This window comes from Aplidium turbinatum, chromosome 13, assembly GCF_918807975.1.
Source record: "Aplidium turbinatum chromosome 13, kaAplTurb1.1, whole genome shotgun sequence".
NCBI lineage: Eukaryota > Metazoa > Chordata > Ascidiacea > Aplousobranchia > Polyclinidae > Aplidium > Aplidium turbinatum.
In genome coordinates this window covers 13,113,086-13,136,471 of record NC_137484.1, presented here as the reverse complement: position 1 = coordinate 13,136,471, position 23,386 = coordinate 13,113,086, and the positions used below count along the sequence as shown (strand labels likewise).

Below are 23,386 nucleotides of genomic sequence, written 5' to 3'. Positions count from 1 at the left end.
TCTTCGTCAAAACGTCACTTTATTGTATCACCCGACAATACACAATGCATTCGAGCCGTTTTAAAAACATTTTGATACTTTGCGCATCAACCAACTTTTTGTATCATCTCTCAAATATGTTTTTCACATGTTAAGCAGCGGATTCGTATAAAACAAAACCAGGGAAACACAATGATTAATATTTACAATCGCTGTTGTCAAAGCTCCTTAACAAGAGAACAATAGGTTCAAGCATCATTATTATTCATTACTAGTTCGTGCAAACATTTCTATACAGCATTAAAAAAAAATAGGAAAAATTTCGCTTCGAGAGAAAAACTGCACAAGCAAATGGTTTGTCTTCTTGACCCAAGTTCGATCACGATAAACCTTTTCAGCGGCCTATGCCCTACCGTCTACACATTCACTAAGAAAATTTAACTGTGATGTCCTTTTTTTAATACAAGGATGTTGATACAGTAATGAAGTTGGATGTTTCAGCATCACAGTGAGTTGGAAAATATTCGCAGAAATGGCTATAAAAAAAATTGCCTTAAAAAGTTCAGTTCAAGAAGGCGAATAGGTTTTTGCATAATAAAAAAGGATCACAAACTCATGACCAAAAGCATACAGAAATTTGGCAATCTAATATTTGTTACTAAAAACACGCTGTCAACGATTTAAAAAAAATTACATTACGTAGCTGGTAACACGTGTTTCAGTCAGGTAGTGTTGACGCCAGGAAGATCGCTCCTTCTCAATAGCTGGTAACAGGCAGTTTTTTGTGTTCTACGCTAATGTTGTCATTCAAACGCATATCTAAAGTACCAGACAGGGACTTGTTACAAAAGACAAAACAATATGATTGGCTTTGGAATGTTCTAATACTGTTTATGAAACGAACACCGCATGTTAAGATAGTGCAGTGATTGGAAGTTGTATGATTGCAATACCGGTAACAAAGGTTTATGATTTGTCTGATATTACTTGTTTACAAAAGTTTGCGCATCCATGAAAGTGGCAGAAGCATTTGAAACGAGTCGAGACCATAGTTAGTACGGCAGTTTACTTGCAAGCATTAACCTAATTATTACAATCTGAGTCCTGAGGAATTGACTTTGATCGTCAGCAGACACAAAACTGAAGTGAATACACGTGGACAGAACTTACACTACAAAACTGTCATGACACGAGTAAATTTAGATGTGTCATACAGTCGATGGAGAAATATAGTTACATGCTACATTATGACAAACGCAATTTATGGCAGTTTAGAGTAACAGAGCACTAGATTTTAGTGGCAAATCTTATATTGGGTGATATGTTTCCAGAGATTTAATTTTCCTGCCGTTAAAAACAAGCCGTTACTCAAGGTGATGGCTGCGGAGAATCTCAACGAAGAAAAACTGATGCGCTCCGTTACCGGCAGTATCCAGCATCCAACCATTGTGAAAAAAGGTTCAAACAACACATGACAGAATATGAAGTTTCACATTAACACAAAAAATGGAAACACAATGCAATCGTCTAGCGGCGTTGTGTTTGAAAACCATAATATACAGCGTTGTATGTCTTGACCATAATAACTCAAACGGGTCGTCTCCAGTTTACACAAAAAATATTTTTGAGATATAATGGTAGAGTATTTGTTAAAATTTCTTTGCTTTTAAGCTAAATTTAGTAGAGAAAGCATTCGCATAACCCACTTGCGTAAGGTTAAGGACGTTTAAACACAGTTTGAGTTAATCCTGGTAATTGCTCAGTCAATTTATAGTTCTCAAAAACAATCGGTTTCAACTGGCAAAGCTTGCATGAGATTCTGCACAATATTGTCACCACTTCAAGCACAATACAAAAACCACAAAATTGAATGGCGAAAAGAATAAATTGTTATCAACTGTACCACTAAAGTAACCTCCGATAACGTTTCACGAGAGGTTTGTACAGATTAATATAAAATACAATAAGCAAACCAACAGACATGATCCCAGACAATTACAGTCATAAAACTTGTGAGCAATATTCCCACCCCTTCTTGATCCCCCAGGTCGGTACCTCCCTAGCATGTGTCGAGCGTCCTGTCTTCTTGTGTGCTAAATGGGTAACACACGACACTTACACACGAGCAGAATTCAACTTTGGCTGTAAGACAAATTTTGGCCTAAAGGTCACGCAACATATTCTTGTTACTAGTTTTTAGTTTGACATTCAGAAGCGCTTTGCGTGCAGCAAACTGTAAAAAGGTGATATCCCTGGTGAATATAAGCACGTAATTAGCTGTCGTTTCGGAAGCAGAGGGTAAGGAAATTTCCGAAAAACTATGTGGAAGCTTCAAAGTGTTTCAGTTAACAATTTTAACACGGTTTGGAAGACCCTGTTGTCTTCAATAGTTTTCTACACAAGATTTACGATATCGTATGATACTATGTATTTTGTTGCTTTTCTCGACGTATCCACATATGGCGATGATTTTGGCATCTGAGGGCAACATATGTTATCCACATTTTTCCATAGAATTATAGCAATGGTTGGTAATCACAACTGATTCAGACTGTCATTTTAACGTAATTTCAACGTCAAAACGATGCATAGAATTACAACTTTTACTGGCTGCAAAATTACTTACCCTATAAGACTTATACAACCCCTAAGAATGGTCAAAGCGTCCTACACCCCATAGTTCGCACTGAGTCGCTCCTTCAGTGGTTGAGGAAATTGTTCAGAAAATTGGGTCCAAGTTTCTTCCCCGACTTGATCCTTGAATCCATGCAAGATCTAAATAGATCAGTGTTGTCACATTTTCATTAGCGGACGTTGCGGTTAAAATCTCTACAAGTGACCACAGTCATCGTCAACGGGTCAGGTCGAAGGTTTAGGAAAAAAGCTTCTCACGAAGGTAGCCAAACTACATGCAAGCTCCCTGCCACGGCAGGATGGAGCACATGCTTATTGTAAGCCGATGCAAAACGTTGAACCAGCCTCGGAGTTGGATTGCGCAACTTCCAGATGTTATACAAACCGGCCTCTCCTTCACTACTGCAAGGTACAGCAGTACACAAACAGCCAACATGACGTTAACTATTATCGGCTACATAGCTGAGAGCCCTTGTTCGATAGGTCGCTGGTTCGACACCGCTCAAGAGCATGTGGCTGTGTCTTTGGCAAGAAACTTGAAGGCGTGCCGTCGATTGCGCTGTGGCGCCCGTTCGACTATAGCCCTTAATTTCTCTCAACAGTAAATTGCTCTAGACTCTAGAGAGAAATGCATACGGCCCCTACTTAACAAGATATAAAGCAGGAAACTACAATTCGTGAAAATAACTGAAACTCTGTCTCTACAATGTTTAGAAATCGCATCAAAATAAATATGGAAACATCAGCTTTCAAACTTCGACTTCGCATTGCCTGTCACAATCGTTCATTTTCTAGGGGCTGCGCAGTGAGCTTACCTTATGAAACATTTCTTTCAAATCTGGTTGCGGATGAACCCACGATGCGACGGCGTCACAAAAGAATATGAAATCCTAAAAAAGAAAATTAGGCAAAAAGTAAAAAGGTGATTGTCGGCGGAAAAAAGTCGATCATGCTTAAAACAAAAATCTGTTTAAATTGCCCCAGAGAGCAAATTAGTCGTTTTTACATCGATTAAACGTCTACGGACGTTGAATTAATGTAAAAAACGACTGATTTGCTCTCTGGGATACGAACACATACGTGCACGATCCCACCAGGGTTGACTCCAATCATCGCACAAATCCCTCGAAACGCTGAATCCTTTTCGTCATTATCCCGGATGTTGCGAAGCGAAGTACACCTGAGTGGTGGTTGAACAAACGTTACAGAACATTGATATAACGTTATAAAACCGTCACAATGGTGAACTTGGAACTTACCAAGGTCTGGTGAACTGCTGCATCAGTGGAGCAACTTCGTTCGGGCAGACGTAGCCGAGCCGACCAATCGTGATAGCTGAAAAGAAAATAATTCAATGATAAGGAGATTTTATCGAGACGGCTCTGCGGAACATAAGAAAACTGACCTGTATTTTCCAGCAAAGTTTTTGGAGTCCCATGTCGGTTTATAATCGCAACTAGATATTCAATGACCATCGGAACGAAAGGCCGCATCTCTGAACCTACCAATGGAATTTCCGTTAAAAGTGTGAGATGTTAATTTCCATTGCTGTTGTTAAGAGCTAATTGTGTTAAGCGTTGATGCCGGTAATGCGGATGATGTGACTTAGAAACATCAAGCAAAAATTTAAGATGAATTTCTGGTTCAATTTGCAGCATCTACCATACTACCAATGCAAAAGAAGTGAATACCTTAGTTTCAACATGTCCGATAAGATTTTGAAAGAAAAACTCACCTAATTTGATAGAAATCTCCCCTATAGCCCACGTTGCGTTGTTGCAGACCGATATTAGCTCGGGGTTGAGGTTTTGTGCCAAGGTCGGCATGAACTCGGCGATGTGAGCCTTCACGTGCGGGAAGCAAGCTTTCGTTAAGTCGCCGAGAAGAGCAAACGAGCTTTGACGGACCTCGGCCATTTCGTCCTATGTTGGGAAATCGAAAGAGTGGTAAGGATGTAAATTTTAGATCAAACAAATGAAGGAATTAAACTTACCGGATTAATACAGAAGTCCCCGCTTATTAAGCCCAATTTGGTCCGGTCTGGAATTACTAAATACATAGAAGTGACAGAGAATCGTCCCCGCTTGTTAGGCCTACACGTTTATTAATCCCACAATCGTCTGATGCCAAGATGGGCGGGGGACTACTGTATAGCCAAAATATATTTACACTTTGACTACCTAAATCATTGAAGAAGTTGACTTTGCAGTTAGATTTAAATTGACTAGCTACTCTGGGTAACTTCAGGATGGCAACAAAATAGTGAAACACACCCACCTGCATGCACTGAAACATAAGACCAAGAATTTTGCTATTTTGTATAAGTTCTTCGATACTGGAGCCAAGTCCCTCAGCCAACCCGCTGAGTAAGTCGAGCGCCACAATCATGAAGTCTTTGTCCGGTCGATCAAACTGCTCCTGATTTTGTAAGAAATTCTGCAAATACCAACAAAGAAAAGATGCACAAATAAGCTGAAGATATTCTGTTCTCTTGCAATTTATTGTTCACATCAAAATTGCATCTTTTGCCTAATGTCATGAAAAATACGGCAGATTCCGCTAAATCGACAGATAAAAATACATATTAAAACCAATTTGCTTTGGGACGGATTGTTCGCATTGTGGCATCCATCGCTTATTGAACCCACTATTTATTAAGTGGATTCCACTCACAAACACGTAGCAACTCACAGAACACAATGTCTCGTATCACTCTCAAAATCCATCTCAAAATGCATTTAGATAAAATTCAAAAAACTAAGAGCTGAACTAGGCGGGTGAAGTGCAACAAGAAGGACCACATTGGGTCTAGTACGCGATCATAATATATACATAGCTTCAACGTTACCTACCGCATTTTGAGCAAGGGTGTTTTGAACAAGGTTGACACATCGATGGAAAACTGGTTCACAGTAGGGCAGGAACCCGGATTGCAACGCGGTGGCCACAGAAGACAAGCACTGAAAACGCAAACAAGTACAAAATCCATTACAATAACGTTTTAAAAAGATGCATCCAAGGTACTAAAGCTTGTGAACTACCAGTCGATTGTATTTCTTGCAATTACAAGCCACTAATATGAACCACTGTATACACAGACCATTCTACTAATGCAGAAGTTTTGAAACGCGTGCAGCAAGACGCGGGGCTCGCGAAAACATAATTCAAAGACAATTTAAAATTTTAAGACACACTACAAGGAAAGAATATGAAGATTTTTGCCCAAGTAGTCGCTTCTGTGAGGAACGTTCAAACAAGACAACCAAGAACAGTTTGTGACACCACACGACACCGCGAACTCTGATAAAAATTTACGAGCTCGGTATCTGGTCCATCAAGGACCGCGCCGTGTATGACGTGTACGAGGACGACAAACTCAAAGCAATGCTTCGGAAAGTTATAAGCAGAAGTTGATGAGTTACTTCGAGCAGTGGAAATAAATCCTTGTCCTCATCTCTCAAATGATTCCACTTCTCAATTAGAGGCGGCATCAGCATTTGAATACATTCAGGTTTGTTCAGATGGTTTCCAACCGAGTCTGCCAACGTGCCTGCAAAAAAGAGAAGAAAATCAGTGTTATGCTTCCAAATCCATCAAATTGTTGAAAGTTTTTTTTATAAATCACGCCGAACACGTATTGTGCACCATCCAATGAGAAATAAATTTATAAATATCGTTGCTTTGGAGTTAAGTCTCGTCAAAATCAAGAATAAAGCTCATGAAACTGCAAGGTTTTGTAAAACAAAAAATGTTATTAATTAATTATTATTAACATTACGCACCTTAAATATTATGAATAAGATAACAATAAATAATACTGTTATAATTAATCTACAAATAATGGAGCAAGTGTTATCGTATTTGGTAAAACTACAAGCGAGCTAAATAAGGAGCATCCTTCCGGATGTAGCAACCTAGCGCACCTATGGCGTCGTAGAGAATAAGGAGATTCTTATGCTGGTACTTGTTGAAAGCATAGACCAGAGTCTGCAAGATGATGTGAAGGTATGGCACCAACTCCGTACATGCTTCTTCTTCTAAGGTCGCAAATGCGCTGCGTATAAAAAAAGGGCTTTACAAGTTGAATATAGGGATGGTAGAAGTAGGGACTATTCTACTGTCCTTAGTTCAATAACTTGCCAGTTTGTTCAATGCAAAAATGGAGTTTTTACCACAACTTAGTGCAGTGCATAGCATTCGAAAAGTTAGCTTCTTGTTGCTCGCATTTAAAAAAAATCAACAATACTTCATCCTGATAGAATAAGCACGCCACCTAGAGGATAAGTATATATTTTTAAAACGCGAAACCAAATCGCTTCAAAACCTGCAGGCGGCCTCCTGCACTCGCTTGTTGGAATCGAGGATTCTTTTCAACAATTCGTTCATCAGTGGCTTGAGGTATAAGTCGTGACCCTGTTGTTGCGACTGCGTCACTATCCAGTGAGCATATCTGAACACAAGATATCATAATAAGAAAAGAACTCATCAGCGCAAAGCGGTTCACAACACTAACAATACCGTTGAAATGAAAACACAAACTGTGGTGGTTTATATCACATAACATTAACCTGGATAATGTCCAGCAAGTTATGGAGCGGACGAGAGCTTTCTTATCGTTGAGGGTTTCGGTAAGGAAAGGTACCAACTTTGGCAGATGAGGGAGCATTCCAGTCATGCACCCTGGTTATGAAACAACAGATACAATGAGTAAACACAAAAATTATTGTATTTTGCAGCAAATTGGTGTTTGAAGGCTTCAGGTTAAGATAAAATCTGAAAAAGTTTCCAAAATGTAATAATAGGCACTCCCGTTTCAACTTGGCTTAAAAGTGGTTGTCTTGAAATAAAACTAAAAGTTTTCGTCTATTTAATTCCTAACAATTGGATGGTGAAGGCTTCCTTTTTTTTTCCTGGTAAACATTTGTTGTAAAAAATGCAAATTTGAATTTTTACTGCTACCGATTCAACGCCAGTTCAGTTACAGAGTTTATATTTTGATTATCAGACATTGCAATGAGCATCAACAATTACCTTCAGCTATGGCGCCAAGGACTAAGATTCCCGACTCTCTCAAGACCCACTCCTGATTGAAGAGCAAGTCGTTGAGCTTTTCAAGAACAAATGGCAAAAGATCGTTGTGGAAAACGTTGGCGAGGATGTCCAGGCCGGCGGCGGAACATTTTCCTAAGTGATGAAGATAGAAATTGGTGAAAGAAGTTATTAGTGTTACAATGAATCTGAATAAAATTAACCCCAACAACCGGACGCGAAATTTTTTTTCCCACGAGATTTCTGTCTCATTGATTCTAGTCACTCTAAAAGTAAGATTTTCCGAAAGTGTTTTGAGAGATTGGTTGATTCAGATTGCGAAATAACTATTTACCAATGAAATTCTGCAATGATAATAAAATATAAGCTTTCCCTAACCCTACTTTTTTTGAAAAGCTTTTGTGCACCGCAAAAATTAATTTAAAGAAAAAAAAAAGTTTGACTTCGACGGGCGTCGAACCCTCGTTCTCACGATCACTAGGCAAAGGATGATACCACTGAACCAACCGTGCCAACGAGAAAATGTTGCATTCACACGGTTTTAATACAAACTTTTACCAAAATATGTAAATGAGACAGAAATCTCGTGGGAAAAAAATTTCGCCAACCGGACAGCATGGGGAAGGGGCTGTATACACTGGCGCCGACTTACGGGGTTACGGGGTGGCCACGCCACCCCGTAACCGCTGTGACGGGGTGGCAGCCACCCCGTTTAGGTTACATTACTTGCTGCAAATAAATGTAATTTGAACGGACGTTTAAATCTTTTTTTGATCATTGGTGTTCGCTTCAAGTCAACGTAAAGCAAGAGGTGAACCAATACAGTATTACGAAGAAAATGATTGTTTTTGTCACAAGCATGATACTCGCGTAACATCAAGCAAGCTACGTGAAGATTACACAGCACGTGGCTACGAGTTTTTTCCTTGTTGTTGCAATCGTTTTATTTGTTACTTGTCATAAGTCATTGTTACATTTGTTAGGTTTACAATGGGATTTATTAATCAACAAAATACGATCTTTCCATTGCCTCCCTCAAAAATCTTTTTTGAATTTTTTTAAACTGCTCATGATATCGCTATAAATTATGCCAGCTATAAAATACTTGGAAATAAAATTATCTCGATGATTGATAGCTCCACCCCCTAAATATATAAATGAATATCTATTTTCAAATTTCATTAAAAAAATGCAATTTTTGAAACTTTTTGAGTTTTATTTAAAAAGTGCACTTAGTAAAGTAGCAGTTTTAATGTTCTGCAAATTTACACGTTTACATGATTCTATTCGAGGAAAGCTACACCCCAATTCCCAATAATAAAAGCAACCTTTTTCAATTACTCAAGATTTTGCATTTTGAATTATTTTCCGATTTTAATTGGAGTGTACTGTTATCTACTTCTACTTCATGCTTTAATTTCTACTTTGTTATCTACTTCATGCAGTAATATTGCGTGTCAATGCATGACAAACTGTGAGGCGGGAATTTATTGGTCTAACATAGGAGTTGCTGTTTCTCGGCAGCCGATTTGTAGCAAGAATGTTACATCATAGAAAAAATCACGAAAAGTCGTCCTGTAAAAGTCTGAGGCGGGAATTTATTGGTCTGACATAGGAGTTGCTTGTTACATCATAGAAAAAATTACGAAAAGTCGTCCAGTAAAAGTTTTCGCCGACATTCCAGTTTTATTCAGCTTAAAGATGCCACCGAAAAAGCGTTCAAAATTGCAGGTCATTTTTGTTGCGTCTAGTCAGGATTTCAGCCAGCATGAAAGTGACCAAACGCCTGAACGATAGTGTGCCACTGCCAAAAGGCGTTAGCACGATCAGGGAGGTGGAAGAACCGAGCACGAGCAGGATAATCGCTGTTGAAGGGAGAAGCTTTCAAAAATCGTGGGAGAGCGAATTCCCGTGGCTAGAATACGATAGATGCAAAGATAGAGCATTCTGTCCGATTTGCAACTATGTCGCAACTGCTTGATCTATTTGCAAGCAATGAAACAATTTCATTAATGCTTCCAACGTGGTCTGCAGTGTTAAAATATACTTATCGTTGCCTTCCACCACCTGCGAGGCGGAGCGATCGTTTAGTGCACTCAGGCGCATAAAAACCTACTTGCGATCTACCATGACGCAACAGCGATTGAACCACGTCCTAATTTTAAATGTTTATCAAGCAGAAACTGCAAGGTTACAACTTGACCAGTTGATTAACAGTTGGATTGACAGAGCTGCTGTTCGCAAAAATACTTTTGCCAAATGTTAAGTGTCAGAGCAGCAACGTAACAATAAAATTCACGACGTACCTCCTGTGCTTTGTTTTAAAGTTGCTTTGTAAATTATCGAGCTACAAATCAGGTGTGAAAAGGCAATTGCCATCTACGAAACACGCTTAGTAAAAATCAAACAAAAACATGCAGTTTGAAAGTTTTTAGGTTGCCATATTGTGCTATCCGCCACCCCGTGCAAAAATAAAAGTCGGCGCCTATGGCTGTATACACTGGCGGACCCCTGTTAGCGGGGACAAACGCAACCTCCCATCTATTAAAGGGACAAGTGGATGATGATGATAGACATAATTTGTGGACCAAAGTTTGAAAACGACCCCAACACTAACATTAGAGTTTGGGAATGGCGCTACAACTAATGTGAAGACATATAGAGTGTATAATATTGGACGGACTAGCATTGTTTTTCTAGACTTGAAAATGAGTTAAGAGGTTCAGCGACTCGGCTTTTTAAGCATTTTTTTTGCTATATTAAAGAAGTATCTAAATAGAAATAACTCTAACCCAACTTTCGTAAATGGGACAAACAAGCTTAAGTTGTCTAGTGGCCAAAACAACTAAGTCTGCAGCACTGGCCACACATCTATAATAAAAATATTTAAAACAACGCACGTAAATTCCAATCCGAGAGTCCGTCCTCGTCATCCTGCCCACTGTCATCGTCGTCTTCATCATGAATCCCATCCTGCAGCGCAATATTTCAATCAATGCCTGACTTTCTCAGCTCTGCAACTTCAGTAGCACTAACGCTAAAAATTCGGTTGTGATTGGGTTTATTGGAGATTTAGAATAGCACTGGATAGAATATCTATTTAGATATTACTCGAACATTTTGGTACAAACAGCCTTCACCACAGAAGTATAAGAGCATATTCTTTTGGACTAAACCTTATAGTGTGATGTGTGTAACATCTTAGAAATAAACGAGATTTTATCAATAAATTTTCAGCAAAGACGAAGTTTCAACTTTGTCTTAATTGTAACTATTGTGAACAAAAAAGGTCATAAGCCGCTGCTGCCTAACTCTTAACTACCTGGTAAATCTCACTGCACTGCAAACGCTGGTTAATCTTTGCATGTTCATCTCGCTTCCTATATGCTTAGACACATTAATGTCCATCGTGACCCTTTACAAACATAAAAAATCTAAAGAAGCTTTCCCAAGACTTACTCCTGCTCCTAACAAGTCTCCACGCTCCTTCATCTTGCACGGGTTGCCTATCAAAGAACTGTCCTCATCACCACAACATCGATCGAAACCAATTCGTCTTATACCTGACATCTGCCAAGTAACTAGCTTATTATATCTTCTGCTAAAATGCCTTGATATATTGACTTTTTAAACAACTATATGAGGTTTAAATACTGGGTATAGCAAAAATATCTCAAATATAAAAATTATGAGTATGGTATTGCTGTACACATAGGCGTCGATTTTTGCTTAGAAGAGAGAAATTCTGGGTGGGCGAGAGTTTTCAAACAGATTTCATTGAATCTGTATGTTCGCAAATTCGCAATGGTTAGTCTTTCTCACAAAGACTGCGTATAGCGTCACCGCAGCAATTAAGCTTTAATAGGTTTGATGTTTCTTTCTTGCGCCTTGCGATCTTATGAGCGCTGCTAAACTAAACAAACTTTTTTTTATGTTTTTCTTTGCGACCTAAAAAGCGCGTGACTCGTGACCTGTTATCTTTAAAGTGGCGCTTTCGGATTTGCCGCAAAATGTTCGGACAGGTGTCTGCTGACTGCGGATATTGCTGCTGTATAACTTCCGTTGGTCTGCGGCAGATAACCGATTGTTTTCCGAGGCCCACAAACAGCAGCTACAGTAACGAGTAGGCTACCATCAGGGTTGTCATCAGAAGAATCCACTAGAATTCGGAAAAAAAGCTTCCTTTGCAACACACGACCTTCCCGAGCCGGAAGCTGATCCGGCAGCATGCTAACGTCAAATGGAGCAGGTAGAGATCCATGGCTCATGCTGTCTTCTACAACTACCGGTGCATTGCCTGAGACATTGTCCTCACCACTGTCCATCCTTGAAGCACTGCTTTCTTCATCAATGTCATCTCTACGTTCATTCGTGCTGGACGTGGCTTCTTCAGCGTTATCATCCCGACGCCTTTTAGAAGCTGGTTTTAAGAATGCGCGAATATATGTTTGACTTTGCTTCATGTTTAACTTTTCAATAATGAAATGACAACATCTCGCGGTGCCCCAATTTATACCCAGCAACAACTTTGTGAGAAAAGATTTGTAAAAAGCGATTGTTTCAGTATATACGTCTTTAGTTTATATACTATCGGTTATTTTATTACCATGTTTATTATGATGTCATATTCATATTCCCTTACGCTGACCCTGAACTGAAGTTTGATTGTGACGTAACGAAAGTGAGAACATTCGGAGAAAAGATCAAACGTGGCTTTCTCTTAACAGGAATTGCCAGCGTGTGAATGTGGCAGTTGCTCTACCAACAACAATGCAGTGAATACAGCCTTTTTTCAACGCAGCGGAATTGCTTTGTTCTGTCGGATACCTAGCGAGAGACATAGCGTAAAACAAGAAGTTGCGGTGCAGTTGGTTGGATATAATTCAACGTTTAACAAAGACGGAAATAATTGTAACGAACACTTCATAAGTGTCATGAAAACAGAGTGGGCGAAACATATTTTGCCCACACTCGTTCCACGGCAGGGTGGGCGCTGCCCACCCTATTTCGACGCCTATGGCTGTACATAGATATAATCAGATATTGTTGTTGAAATAACGACCGATTTTATATGCAGCACAACTACTGGAGATGGCTGCTTTAATTTCATGTTTTCAAACATTCATGCGGTTTTAATCAGTATACAACGCAAATTTAACCCTAACCACAGCACCTGTCCATGAGATTCGTTGTGCATACTGTGGACCTTCGATTTATGAAAGCGAGGTTTAATGTCTTCCTCTTTGTCCGGGATCATTTCATCTTCCTCCACATCGCCCTGTGATGAAAATTTAGGTTTTCTTTAACGTCCTTGAGAAAACCAGGCATTTTTATTCAAAGGAGGTGGATGCTAGACATCTAAATCATGAAAAATGTTTTTTTTTTAACAAGCGATTCTACAAGAAAAAACCATAAACGAGAAAGTGATTCATTGCTAGAAGGACTTTTTGCTCTCTTCAGTAGCTTGTGGCCAGAATAAAGTACTTCAATGATCATTTATTCTCTTCTGTATACAAGTTACTGAAGAGAGTCTGTGGGCAGAACTTTAAGCAATTGACCAACTTCTTCTCGCCCTCTTCAAACTGTGTACGTCACCACTGTACGTCACGACAGAAATAACTTTACAATCACCAAAAGGAAATAAATCCTTTTGCAAGAAGACGGTAAGTAAAAGAGTTATTAAATGGAAAACAAAAATTCATACCTTGAGCAATATGACATCAATCTCAGAGTACTTCATCCCATTGATCAAGATAGGCACCAACCTAAGCACACAAACTTGATTGTAAATTATGGGTCAGTGGCAAAATCTGCTAGCTAGACAGTCGATGTTCAATCAGACTTTAACAGAAGGAGAATTGCAAATATGTCTATTGCTATCAATTCTTGCTACACTCGATTGCTGAGAAACATTGATTACAAATTTTTGTCACCTTCTTTTTAACGTTTTAGTAACGTTTTTTTTTGTAACAAAAGTTATCTTTAAAAATCTCGAACTAGCCCAATGGTTACTGTGCATAAGAAGTTGGTAACGAGACTTCATGTGCAGTAAATCTATCCGAAACCATTACCTCGGCAAAAACGGGGGCAGGACTTCGGCACAATCAGATTGTTCTGCCAGTGTGAGCCAAAACTCACAGGCTTCCAACGCGACGGTTTCATCTTCATCTTGCGTACGCAGAAGCATGTACTGGAAATTAAGCGATCAATTCACGATTAAAGAGAAGACCCGACGAAAGGGGGGCTGAGAAACCACACTCGAAGATCAACAAAGATATTTTAATGCAATATACTTCATGCAACAGGAGCATGAATAACAATTTTAGAACTTTAATAAAAATGTGAATAATGTAATGGTGAGACGATAGTGCAGGTTTTTGCTTTCCCGTAGAATTTGTTTCGTTTTTTAAACTGCAGTTCCTACCTCAATGATGTTGGCCATGTGAGGGCGCAGTTTATCCATGCGGACTTCTTGCAACATCACCAGAGCCCGGCACACGTTCTTCCTCACTTCCATGTTTTCGTCATTTGCAAGTGAAAATAATCCCTGAAGTCACACTTGTTAAAAAAATCACAAACGTTTTACAATAAGTTTCGTCGGATCATGCAATGAAGTTAGAGGCACTATTGCCAAAATAGAGCACACAAACGGCTTGTTCCGTAAAGTTCAATCATCATTTAATAGATTGAGTTTCTCTTTTAGCAGCATGTTTATTTCATAAGTGTATTTTGCATACAGACGGTAAAACTGGTCGTTTGCATCTACGCTTGTGAATTAATCATTTCTGTTGGAAGTGTCTGGTATGCGTATTTACAATCTGCACGTCACTGCAGCAACCACGTGATATTGCGAGCGTATTTCTCGAAACTTTCTGATATCAAGTAAATTAAACGAGCGGTTCTGTAAGAGTAGACTGGCATAATGGTTTGATCTCATAGAGTTAGGGAGGTAATAATTTTGATGACGTGGGTTCGATTCCCACCGCTGCCATTATTTTTTTCTTTTTTAATTACTAAACAAGGTTTAAAGCGAGAATCAATTCTCCGTCTAAGTGCTAGAAGGGTCACCAGGACTGCAGTCAGCTGGTTTATATGGAAAATTGTCGTATCTTTAAAGTGTCTACCGGTCAAAACACTCCATCTACCGCAGCGCCTGCAGATTACAAACACGCGTCCGGTATATATTTTTGTTACTAAGAATAGTTGTTAGTGCAGAAATCAGGTGCTAAATGCTCATTCCACGCTAAAAATATAAGTTATACACAAATTGGAAAAGGACTATGGACAATTTTGTGTAAAAATATGTATGCTAAACATAACGGCAAAAACGCACCTGAATAAAGTCATCAATGTTGCTCATCACAGCATCTGCTTTGCTGATGATGAATTGATTCACACAAGAAATTGCATGCGACCTATAATAATATTATGTCTTTAACAGCGACAGTTTTTGAGCAACAAAATACATTATAAATAAAGTGGCTTGCGTTCTTCTGGTGAATACGTTATCATACTGAATTCAGAGTTTCAATTCAATGCAGAAACAAAATTCAGAATTGAAATTTATGTACCTGTCCCAACGACAATCTACTCTACTCTAAACAATACTAAATAAAAAATAACTAGTTGATATTTAGTTTTTATTCTCATAACATGAACAATCTCGTTTAACTTTTTAAAAGTATTTCCACGCTGCCAACAAACCTTATTTTAGGACTAGAGTGCTTGAAAAATTGCATAAACTTTGGAATCATGACATGAAGAGATTGCTGCAGTTGTGGCGAGTCCAGTTCTTCACCGCAGTCCTCGCAAACTTTTTGCAAGGCACCAAATGCTCCCTAGAAAATAACCAAACAATTATATTGTTTATTCACAAGATTCATCTTTTCAGCTTGCTCATCCCTTTAAGGGTCGCTGTAGCAACTTTCGACTCCCTAGCCTTCTCAGTTATGTGCTAGCTTGAAAACCATACCGAGAACCGCCTGATTTGGGTTGTCAACCCACCAAAAACTAGGAGAAACAAGCTTCAATTAGAAAGGCTAAAGTCCTTAGGTGTAGATGTAAAAAGAAAAAAAAACGATATAACCCACTTTGGTTACAATTCCTCCTTAAACTGTACAGGAAAACACAGGCATAACATTATAAATTGTATCTAATGTAACTCCAGTAAAAGTTGGTCAGAATGAAATTATAAATCAACAGTAAGTCAGTATCTACTGTAATTATAAACCATGGAAAGTTCACAGCAATATTGGTCAAATATATTAACTAAACATAAACAATTGAAATCATGCAATAAGAAGTTGGCAAAGACTGTCTTGAACCTCGCATGTGTTGTAATCCTCGGAGTCGAGCAATTGGCAGAGAGCCGGCAGCAAATCTTGCCAATTGACAAGTTCACCTTTAGCAGCAATCGTTGTGATCAAGATACCAACAGTTGCACGGATGAGTGCAGAAGGGTCTCCAACAGCTTTCAAGCACTCCTAAAAAAATATAAAATTCAAATTAAGAAAACAATAAAAGAAAGAACAAAATAGAGATGACTCATGTCGTTCACTCTCCTATCTTGTTGTTATTTAAGTTTCTTGTTGATCGTTAACTATTAAGTCTCCCCTTTTTTTCGAACTTACTCCAAACTTTGCGCGCGGTAAGTTTTTGACCAGAAGTTGAGTTTTCATTTTGCATGTTTAGTTGTTTTCAGCAATATGTCCTGTGTTTTGCCATGCTAGACAGGTAGTCACTACCTGGTCTAGCCCCGTGAAGAAGTCAGTTGTGTCTGATTGACAAAACGTTGGAATAAAAGCAGATTGTCACTGTATACATCTTGTGATAGTTTAGCTTACTTTGCACCAGTAGAACATCTCATATTATTTAATTTAATGCCTGGTGAACAGCCTCATTCAATTTTCAAAATAGAGAAAATTAATAAAGAGAGGCAGTTTTCAAGCATTATTAAAAAAAAAATAAGACAAATTTAATTGTGCAAGACAAGCACCTCAGTCAAAAAAATAATAACAATTTCATGTGTGAATAACATGTGGATGCAAAAAACATGGTTTTGCGTGTAATAAACCGTGTAAGTACACACAAAACTCATAGTTTACCTGTTTGATGAATTCTGCAACATTGGCAGGAAAACTCGTAAAGTGAACTCTAACATTATTCTTCAAAATAAGCCCAGCAAGAGATCTGGTTGGTTCATCTGCAATAGAATGGAGTATGCATTAACTGAGAACCATCTGTCATTACCAAAATAAAGTTGCAAGTGGCTATTTTTACCCACTTGTTGCCATGGTTACAATCAGGTGTTGCCAGAGTTAGGAAAAGTTAAGGTAAGGGTTAGAGTTAGGAATAAGGTTAGGGTTTTGACCTTTGCCCAGGAAGGACTAAAAAAAATTTCCAAAATACAAGTTTTAGTTTTTAACAGCTTCAAACTTTTCTCAAATTAGGGAAAAATTCCTTATCTGGCAACGCTATTGAGGCTATAGTAATCACTGACACAGACCATATGTCAATCAAACAATCAAAGTTTGCAAAATTTTAGGTGATAAAACTTTTAAAGTATCGTACCATATATACTGTATAGGCTACTGTTGTATATAACTTGACTACACAGGGAAACATAAAATATATGTTGATATGTCACAAAACCTGTCATTATAAAGGTTTCTGATTGAAAGTTTTACAGTTAAATACCATAATAATTAACAAAATATCCTCGTATTTAAGATGTAATATCGCAATTATATCACAATTTGTCAATCAATGACAAACAATAAAATATTTAATTTTAAAACAGCAAATTTCATACCAACATAAACAGTCATCAATCTATTAAGGGTACCTTATACTAACCTTCGCTGGTCAGTTTTGTTAGGACATATATTAAGTAGTTGTTGAAATCTGGGTAGCCATTCAGAGCTTCCAATTTCTGAAACAAAATGTAATTTTCAATTTATAGAATATAGACTATCTATTTGTCTAAAGCAGGGATTTTCAACCTGGGGCATGGGAATCGAGAGCCGTTTTTCGGTGGGTTGCAAGACGCCTGAAAATCCAGTGTATTGTTTTCTCTTTTTTTTGCCAGTAAAGATTAATAACTGTGTTTTTTTGCAATTGATGCCTCCTCGACCTGAAGTAATTCTATTGTTTAAGGCTTAAGCTTTGAGATGTTGCAAAGATTTTAACAATAGACAAGCATTCAATGCTTTTCATCTAGTTCTTGTATGTTGCTTGGTGCAAACTAAAGTTAACCAGTAACTCTATGGCGAAAAAGCAAGGAGACCGTATTTGGAACCCTATGTCAAATATGGATTTGTCAGAATCGTTGAAATATGAACTTATTATTGAATAGTTTCATAATTCAATTATTCTCTCCAGGGCGGCAACCAACTTGTGGACCATATAATTGTTTTGTTTTCTGCCTATCATTAACAAAACTCAAACATTGCATGAATTATTATCTTATGTCACTCGTGTTTTGTTTTTTGATACATAAACTAGGCTATTTATTGATTGATATCGTTTGTAATGGTGTTGAAAAAAGTCAGTGTGTAGGCTATTTCGTTTCAAAGTTCTTTCAGCAACACTGGCATCTTCCATGCATTGACAAGCTTGTTTAAAAGAATGTAGATTTAACCATCTCATTGAAGCTGATTGCAATATACATATTAAAGATTGCTATAAATTCAAACGTCTAAAATAGAGCCTCTTCTGATTAATTTCTCTTCTATAATGTAGTCAAGCTTAATAGCAAATAGAAATAATAATTGGAGAAAATACAAAAAAGTCACAATAACATCCTGAAAAGACATTTTTAGTTTTAGAAGTTTGCATTAGAATAGTGAACGAGACAAAACTAGATGTCCGTAGATCAAATTGGGTTAAAGCAACAAGTTGAATATGCTTTTGTTCAATATATTTATGGGGGGGGGGGGGGGTGGAGAGGCTACGATAATTGCTCTGAGTGGGTTGCCTTGCAAAAAGGTTGAAAACTCCTGGTCCAAACAAAGCTGGCCTAGGTCATAAAAGCAGGTAATGTTTGGCATTAAATCGGACTTTTTTGTAGCCAAGGAAGCTGTTCGAGTGTTCATGCTGTTATCATCCCGGTTAAGACGATGTGAAATGGTTTCATAAACAGTTAGCAAGTTAGGGTTTGGACTACATCGACTTAAATTAATAGGCAGTGGCTATTTGACCGGCACCAGTCTTTTAATCTAAAACACTACTTCACCGGTATGACATATTTTTTTGTAAAAAAAGTGCATATATATAGTTCTAAATTCAACAATTTCTTTCAACTGAATTAGTGGTGCCTGCGATATTTGTCCGGCTGATGCTCCCAAGGATATGAGTTTGATACTACCTGGAAGCGCTTTATTTTAAACTAAATTACCTGCTAAAAAACACTGCCTGAAAGTAAACTGAACATTGATGAAACCATTATTTTTAAAGAAGTATTGTAACTTTTTAAATCCACCAAACTAATTTGTTAAGAGTAAAAATGTAACGTTCTCTTATGACGAACGAAAACTTAATCAGAGAAATTCTCAAATTGCAAAAAACTCTAACTTTATTACCGGTAGTCTTATTTGAAAAGACATAAAAAATTGGGCAACTGAAATTAAAAATTCACCATAAAAATGCAGTAGATTAACGATTGAGTAGCCTATTCAGGTTAGAATTTAGTTTAAAAAAAGCGCTTCCGGGTAGCATCGAACTCACATTCTTAGTTGAACTGTTGAATTTAGAAGTTATATATATCATTCATACGCACTTTTTTTATTTGTTTTCTCGTCTTTTGCTTTGAAAGAGAAGGTGAAAGAAACAAATATGTCAAGTAGGGTGCGGTGAAAAATTAAAATTTTTGAATTTCAACAAAAAGTATGTCTTAAATGGTGGCCCTACACCTAAAAACATGTCTGATGGTGTTTTGGAGTTGTTGCTCCCCTAACTGTCCGTGCAACTTTGGAAAGCTGTATGCGGGGGCCCCAAAATCATAAAAAATAGCATAACTCATGATCCATGTGTCGTAGAAAGTTAATTTTTGGCTCTGTGGAATCAGAAACACCATGTTTCTATTTGTTCCAAGAGAACTTTTAGCTCTAAGAGCAATAAAATTTAAGTTATGCTCAAATATCTAAATTTGAGACATATTGTGGGCAAAAATATCACAAAATTGCCAACAAGTTTGGACAAACCAATGACTAAATTTAAATAAGAAAAATTTTCATTTTTGTCATATGTGTCAGTGCTTGACTGTTGAGCTTACACTTCAAATTTCGATAATGGAGCATTGGCTTATAGTATACTGTACAAAACAATGATGCAAATTTGTGTATGATGCGCTCAAATACTTTGGGACAAGAAACTCTGTAGTTTGGGCTAATTACCAGTACTTAAGCTAAGCTCTTTAAATGTCATTTGACTAATCAACGTGTGGGACATTAATCATAAGCAATACATTACACAATCATAAGCAGTTCTGCCATGGCATCGAAACAGTGACAGACTTCTGTTATCTGGGTGATCGGATAAATGGAAGTGGTGGATGCGACGCAGCGGTGACAACAAGGGCAAGATTGGGCTGGGCAAAGTTCAGGGAATGTGGGGAAATGTTGTATGGCAGAAAATTTTCACTAAGGATGAAAGGAAAGTATATCGGAACTGTGTGCGGCCTGCAATGCTATATGGTAGCGAGACATGGATATTGAGATAGAGTGAACTGGCAATCCTGAGAAGAACGGAAAAGGTCAATGGTGAGAGCAATGTGTGGGGTGAAAACGAGAAGGGAAAAAAGGTCTGAAGAATTGTTGGATATGCTAGAGATGAGAGAGACCATAGACCAACTGGCAAGGCAAATGGAGTAAGATGGTATGGACATGTGATAAGGAGGGAGGAGGGAAGTTTTCTTAGAAAGGCACTAGATCTAAAGGTGGATGGGAAGAGGAAACGCGGTCGTCCAAGAAGAACGTGGAAACAACAAGTGAAGGATGAATTTAAAAAAGTCGGACTGAAGGAGGAAGATGCAAGGGACAGGGTGAAATGGAGAAAAGGGATTAAAACAATTGCTGCGCGGAAACAATCGGCCACCCCCACTAGTGGGGAACAAACCGACGATGGATGATGATGATGAAGCAGTGCATCAGGACACACAATACGATGTGTTGTCAAATTTTTTTCTAAGAGAGTTTGTCGACAGTAAATTGATGCTTAGTATGAAACTTTTTCATAAGTTTTCTTGATTTGATTCGCTGGCGTATCATGTCATCTCGTTTTTCAAAACCAGCTACTGCTCCAGCAGCTTCAGTAACAAGCTTGACATGTCTCTCTACTCTTTGATTGTAACAGGGATGCTTTAAACTCAAAGGGCTGTCAAACAGCACGTTTAAATCAGCATCACTTAAGTCCTTGACAGCAGGTGGCTCTGTGATGCTTTCGAGTGCCAAATCAGTAAGTTCATGATATGACTTTGCCTTGACATTAAGTTTTGGTAAAACAAATTTTCGAATTGCTTGTTTGGAATTATCAACATCTTCAACAATCACATCTTCTTCTTCTCGATGCCATTCAGAAACTTTTCCCAATGTAGAGCCATTTTGTAATGCTCGTATTTTATTTACACCCAATCTTCGAATATCATCATCCTCGTCACACAACATTGCAAGCAAGATGTTTTTGTGGTGGCCAAAATAAGCATTTCTTTGAAGAGTTTTCAAGGCCTCATCTTTTACTTGCTGATTTGAAAATTTGATAACACGCTGCAACATTCTGAAGATATTCTTGCTGCCATCAGAAATCTTGTTGTTCAGTTTGATGTCCAACCAAGAAGAAAAATATACTTTCAAACAAAATTCAGCCAAAACTCTAAGGTTCTTGGATGGTGTTGAAGTTGAAACATATCTTCGAAGAATTCTACATCCAAAAATTAACCACCGAGAGTGCACGATAGGTCCTACTTTCATAAATCTCAAATCTTCATCCACTTCTCCTAAAATGATGCACCAACAAATTCTGTAAGCGTAGAATTGGTCTGAACTTAGATCATCAGTAACGTCATTTGGTAAAGTCGGGAAAGTGAAATATGGAAGTGGCTGAAACTCTGCAATAGGCCATTCGAAAACTGAACCGCCAATTTCTTTTCCAATTGCACCTGAAAAGCTGTCAGGACTTTTTGTGCAACCATCTAGTAAGGAGAAAACATGTCGTAATGGCAGTTCATTGCAATGAAGTAAACAAATTACCCACTGCAATGGGCGTTGAAGGTGTCTCTCCAGGTTTACAATACAGCCATTGATATTGCCAGTGTTCACAGCAGTTCCATCAGAACCAGTAATTTTCAGTTTATGCTCCAGATCAGTTCCTGACAAGACATTATACAAATTTTCAGCAAGTGTTTATCCTTTACTATTGCTTGTTGTAAAGTGTGTCAAATAAACTTCCTCTGGCTCACCCACAACAACGTAGTGTTCTTCCAGTTTTGTAGACATTGAAGTTTTTCCGGTTTGTTCTTTTACCAAGGTTAGAGTTAAATCCTTTCTGCCATCAAAATAAATTGCATCAACCAGCTGAAAAAAGTTCTCTTCGTTTACTCTGATTTCTGAACTTTCCTCGTTCTCTTGGGCACTGAAATTCGATTTTTACGCGTAACTTAAATTCTATTGCTCTTAGAGTTAAAAGTTCTCTTGGAACAAATAGAAACATGGTGTTTCTGATTCCATAGAGCCAAAAACTAACTTTCTACGACACATGGATCATGAGTTATGCTATTTTTTATGATTTTGGGGCCCCCGCATACAGCTTTCCAAGGTTGCACGGACAGTTAGGGGTGCAACAACTCCAAAACACCATCATACATGTTTTTAGGTGTAGGGCCACCATTTAAGACATACTTTTTGTTGAAATTCTAAAATTTTAATTTTTCACCGCACCCTAATGTCAAGCCGGTGAAATAGTGTTTTGGATTAAAAGGCCGGTGCCGGTCAAATAGCCACTGCCAAATTAATAATATCACAACTAAAAAAAAACAATGTAAAGTTGAACACAAAGACTTGTTTTGAAAATGGATTAAAACTACACACATGCAAAGTTGAGACACCTGTTGAACTTGTCTTTGAGTTTCTGTATCTGGTGATTGTGATTCTTTAAGCAATTGGATAATTTGTTCCAATCCTGTAGAAACTGGTTCCCATGCCATAATACCGTACTTAAATTCAGAATATACTATAAAAATACTTGGTAAGAAAAATGATGAGTATATACAATATGGTTAAATTAACATACCATAGTAGTAGTCTATATTTACCATATTATTAACAATAACTCAAAGACCACTTAAGTTAAACATTGTTTAAATGGCTTGATAATATTGTGTCAACAATCCTAAACCTATATAATATTTTGTAGGGCTAATCATGTTTGTGTAGCTCAGGGCTTCCCAAACTTTTCTGCTCGCGACCCCTTTTAATCTCCTAAAATTTTCCGCGACCCTTTACAGTTGACATGATAAACAGTGCGAAATATACATTTGTGATATTTATTAAAAGGCTTAATTTAAACGAAACTAAAGTAGCATCAAGCTACCTATACTTGAAACCTGCTACTTTACACGTAGCCTATTGGAAACAAAACAAAACCGAAAACACACTTATTCAGTGTGATGAGTGCGACTGCTTTCTGCTGCAAAGCAAATCCAGCCGTTGCTCAATGTTTGTTACTGCTGGTT

General features: G+C 37.9%; 1 protein-coding gene across 3 annotated transcripts; it reads right to left on the bottom strand.

The window, feature by feature from the left end:
- Positions 1 to 22,879, bottom strand: LOC145781877 (transportin-1-like). 3 transcript variants are annotated; one of them, XM_082593558.1, is made up of 26 exons: positions 22,760 to 22,879; positions 17,518 to 17,593; positions 16,767 to 16,864; positions 15,987 to 16,145; positions 15,367 to 15,500; positions 14,996 to 15,077; positions 14,087 to 14,209; positions 13,734 to 13,852; positions 13,367 to 13,427; positions 12,836 to 12,940; positions 11,122 to 11,232; positions 10,563 to 10,635; positions 7,645 to 7,797; positions 7,182 to 7,293; positions 6,938 to 7,063; positions 6,537 to 6,667; positions 6,036 to 6,163; positions 5,466 to 5,573; positions 4,891 to 5,049; positions 4,349 to 4,535; positions 4,019 to 4,114; positions 3,873 to 3,948; positions 3,694 to 3,793; positions 3,429 to 3,503; positions 2,606 to 2,754; positions 1 to 2,121 (listed from the first exon to the last, which is right to left on the bottom strand). In XM_082593558.1, exons 1-25 carry the CDS (start codon positions 22,856 to 22,858, stop codon positions 2,647 to 2,649), a joined length of 2,799 nt encoding a protein of 932 aa, XP_082449684.1. In that variant the 5' UTR covers positions 22,859 to 22,879; the 3' UTR covers positions 1 to 2,121; positions 2,606 to 2,646. The 3 variants fall into 3 exon arrangements, with proteins under 3 accessions (XP_082449684.1, XP_082449686.1, XP_082449685.1); XM_082593559.1 differs by having other exon boundaries at positions 2,056 to 2,072; XM_082593560.1 differs by lacking the exon at positions 11,122 to 11,232.
- Between the last annotated feature and the right edge of the window lie 507 nt (positions 22,880 to 23,386).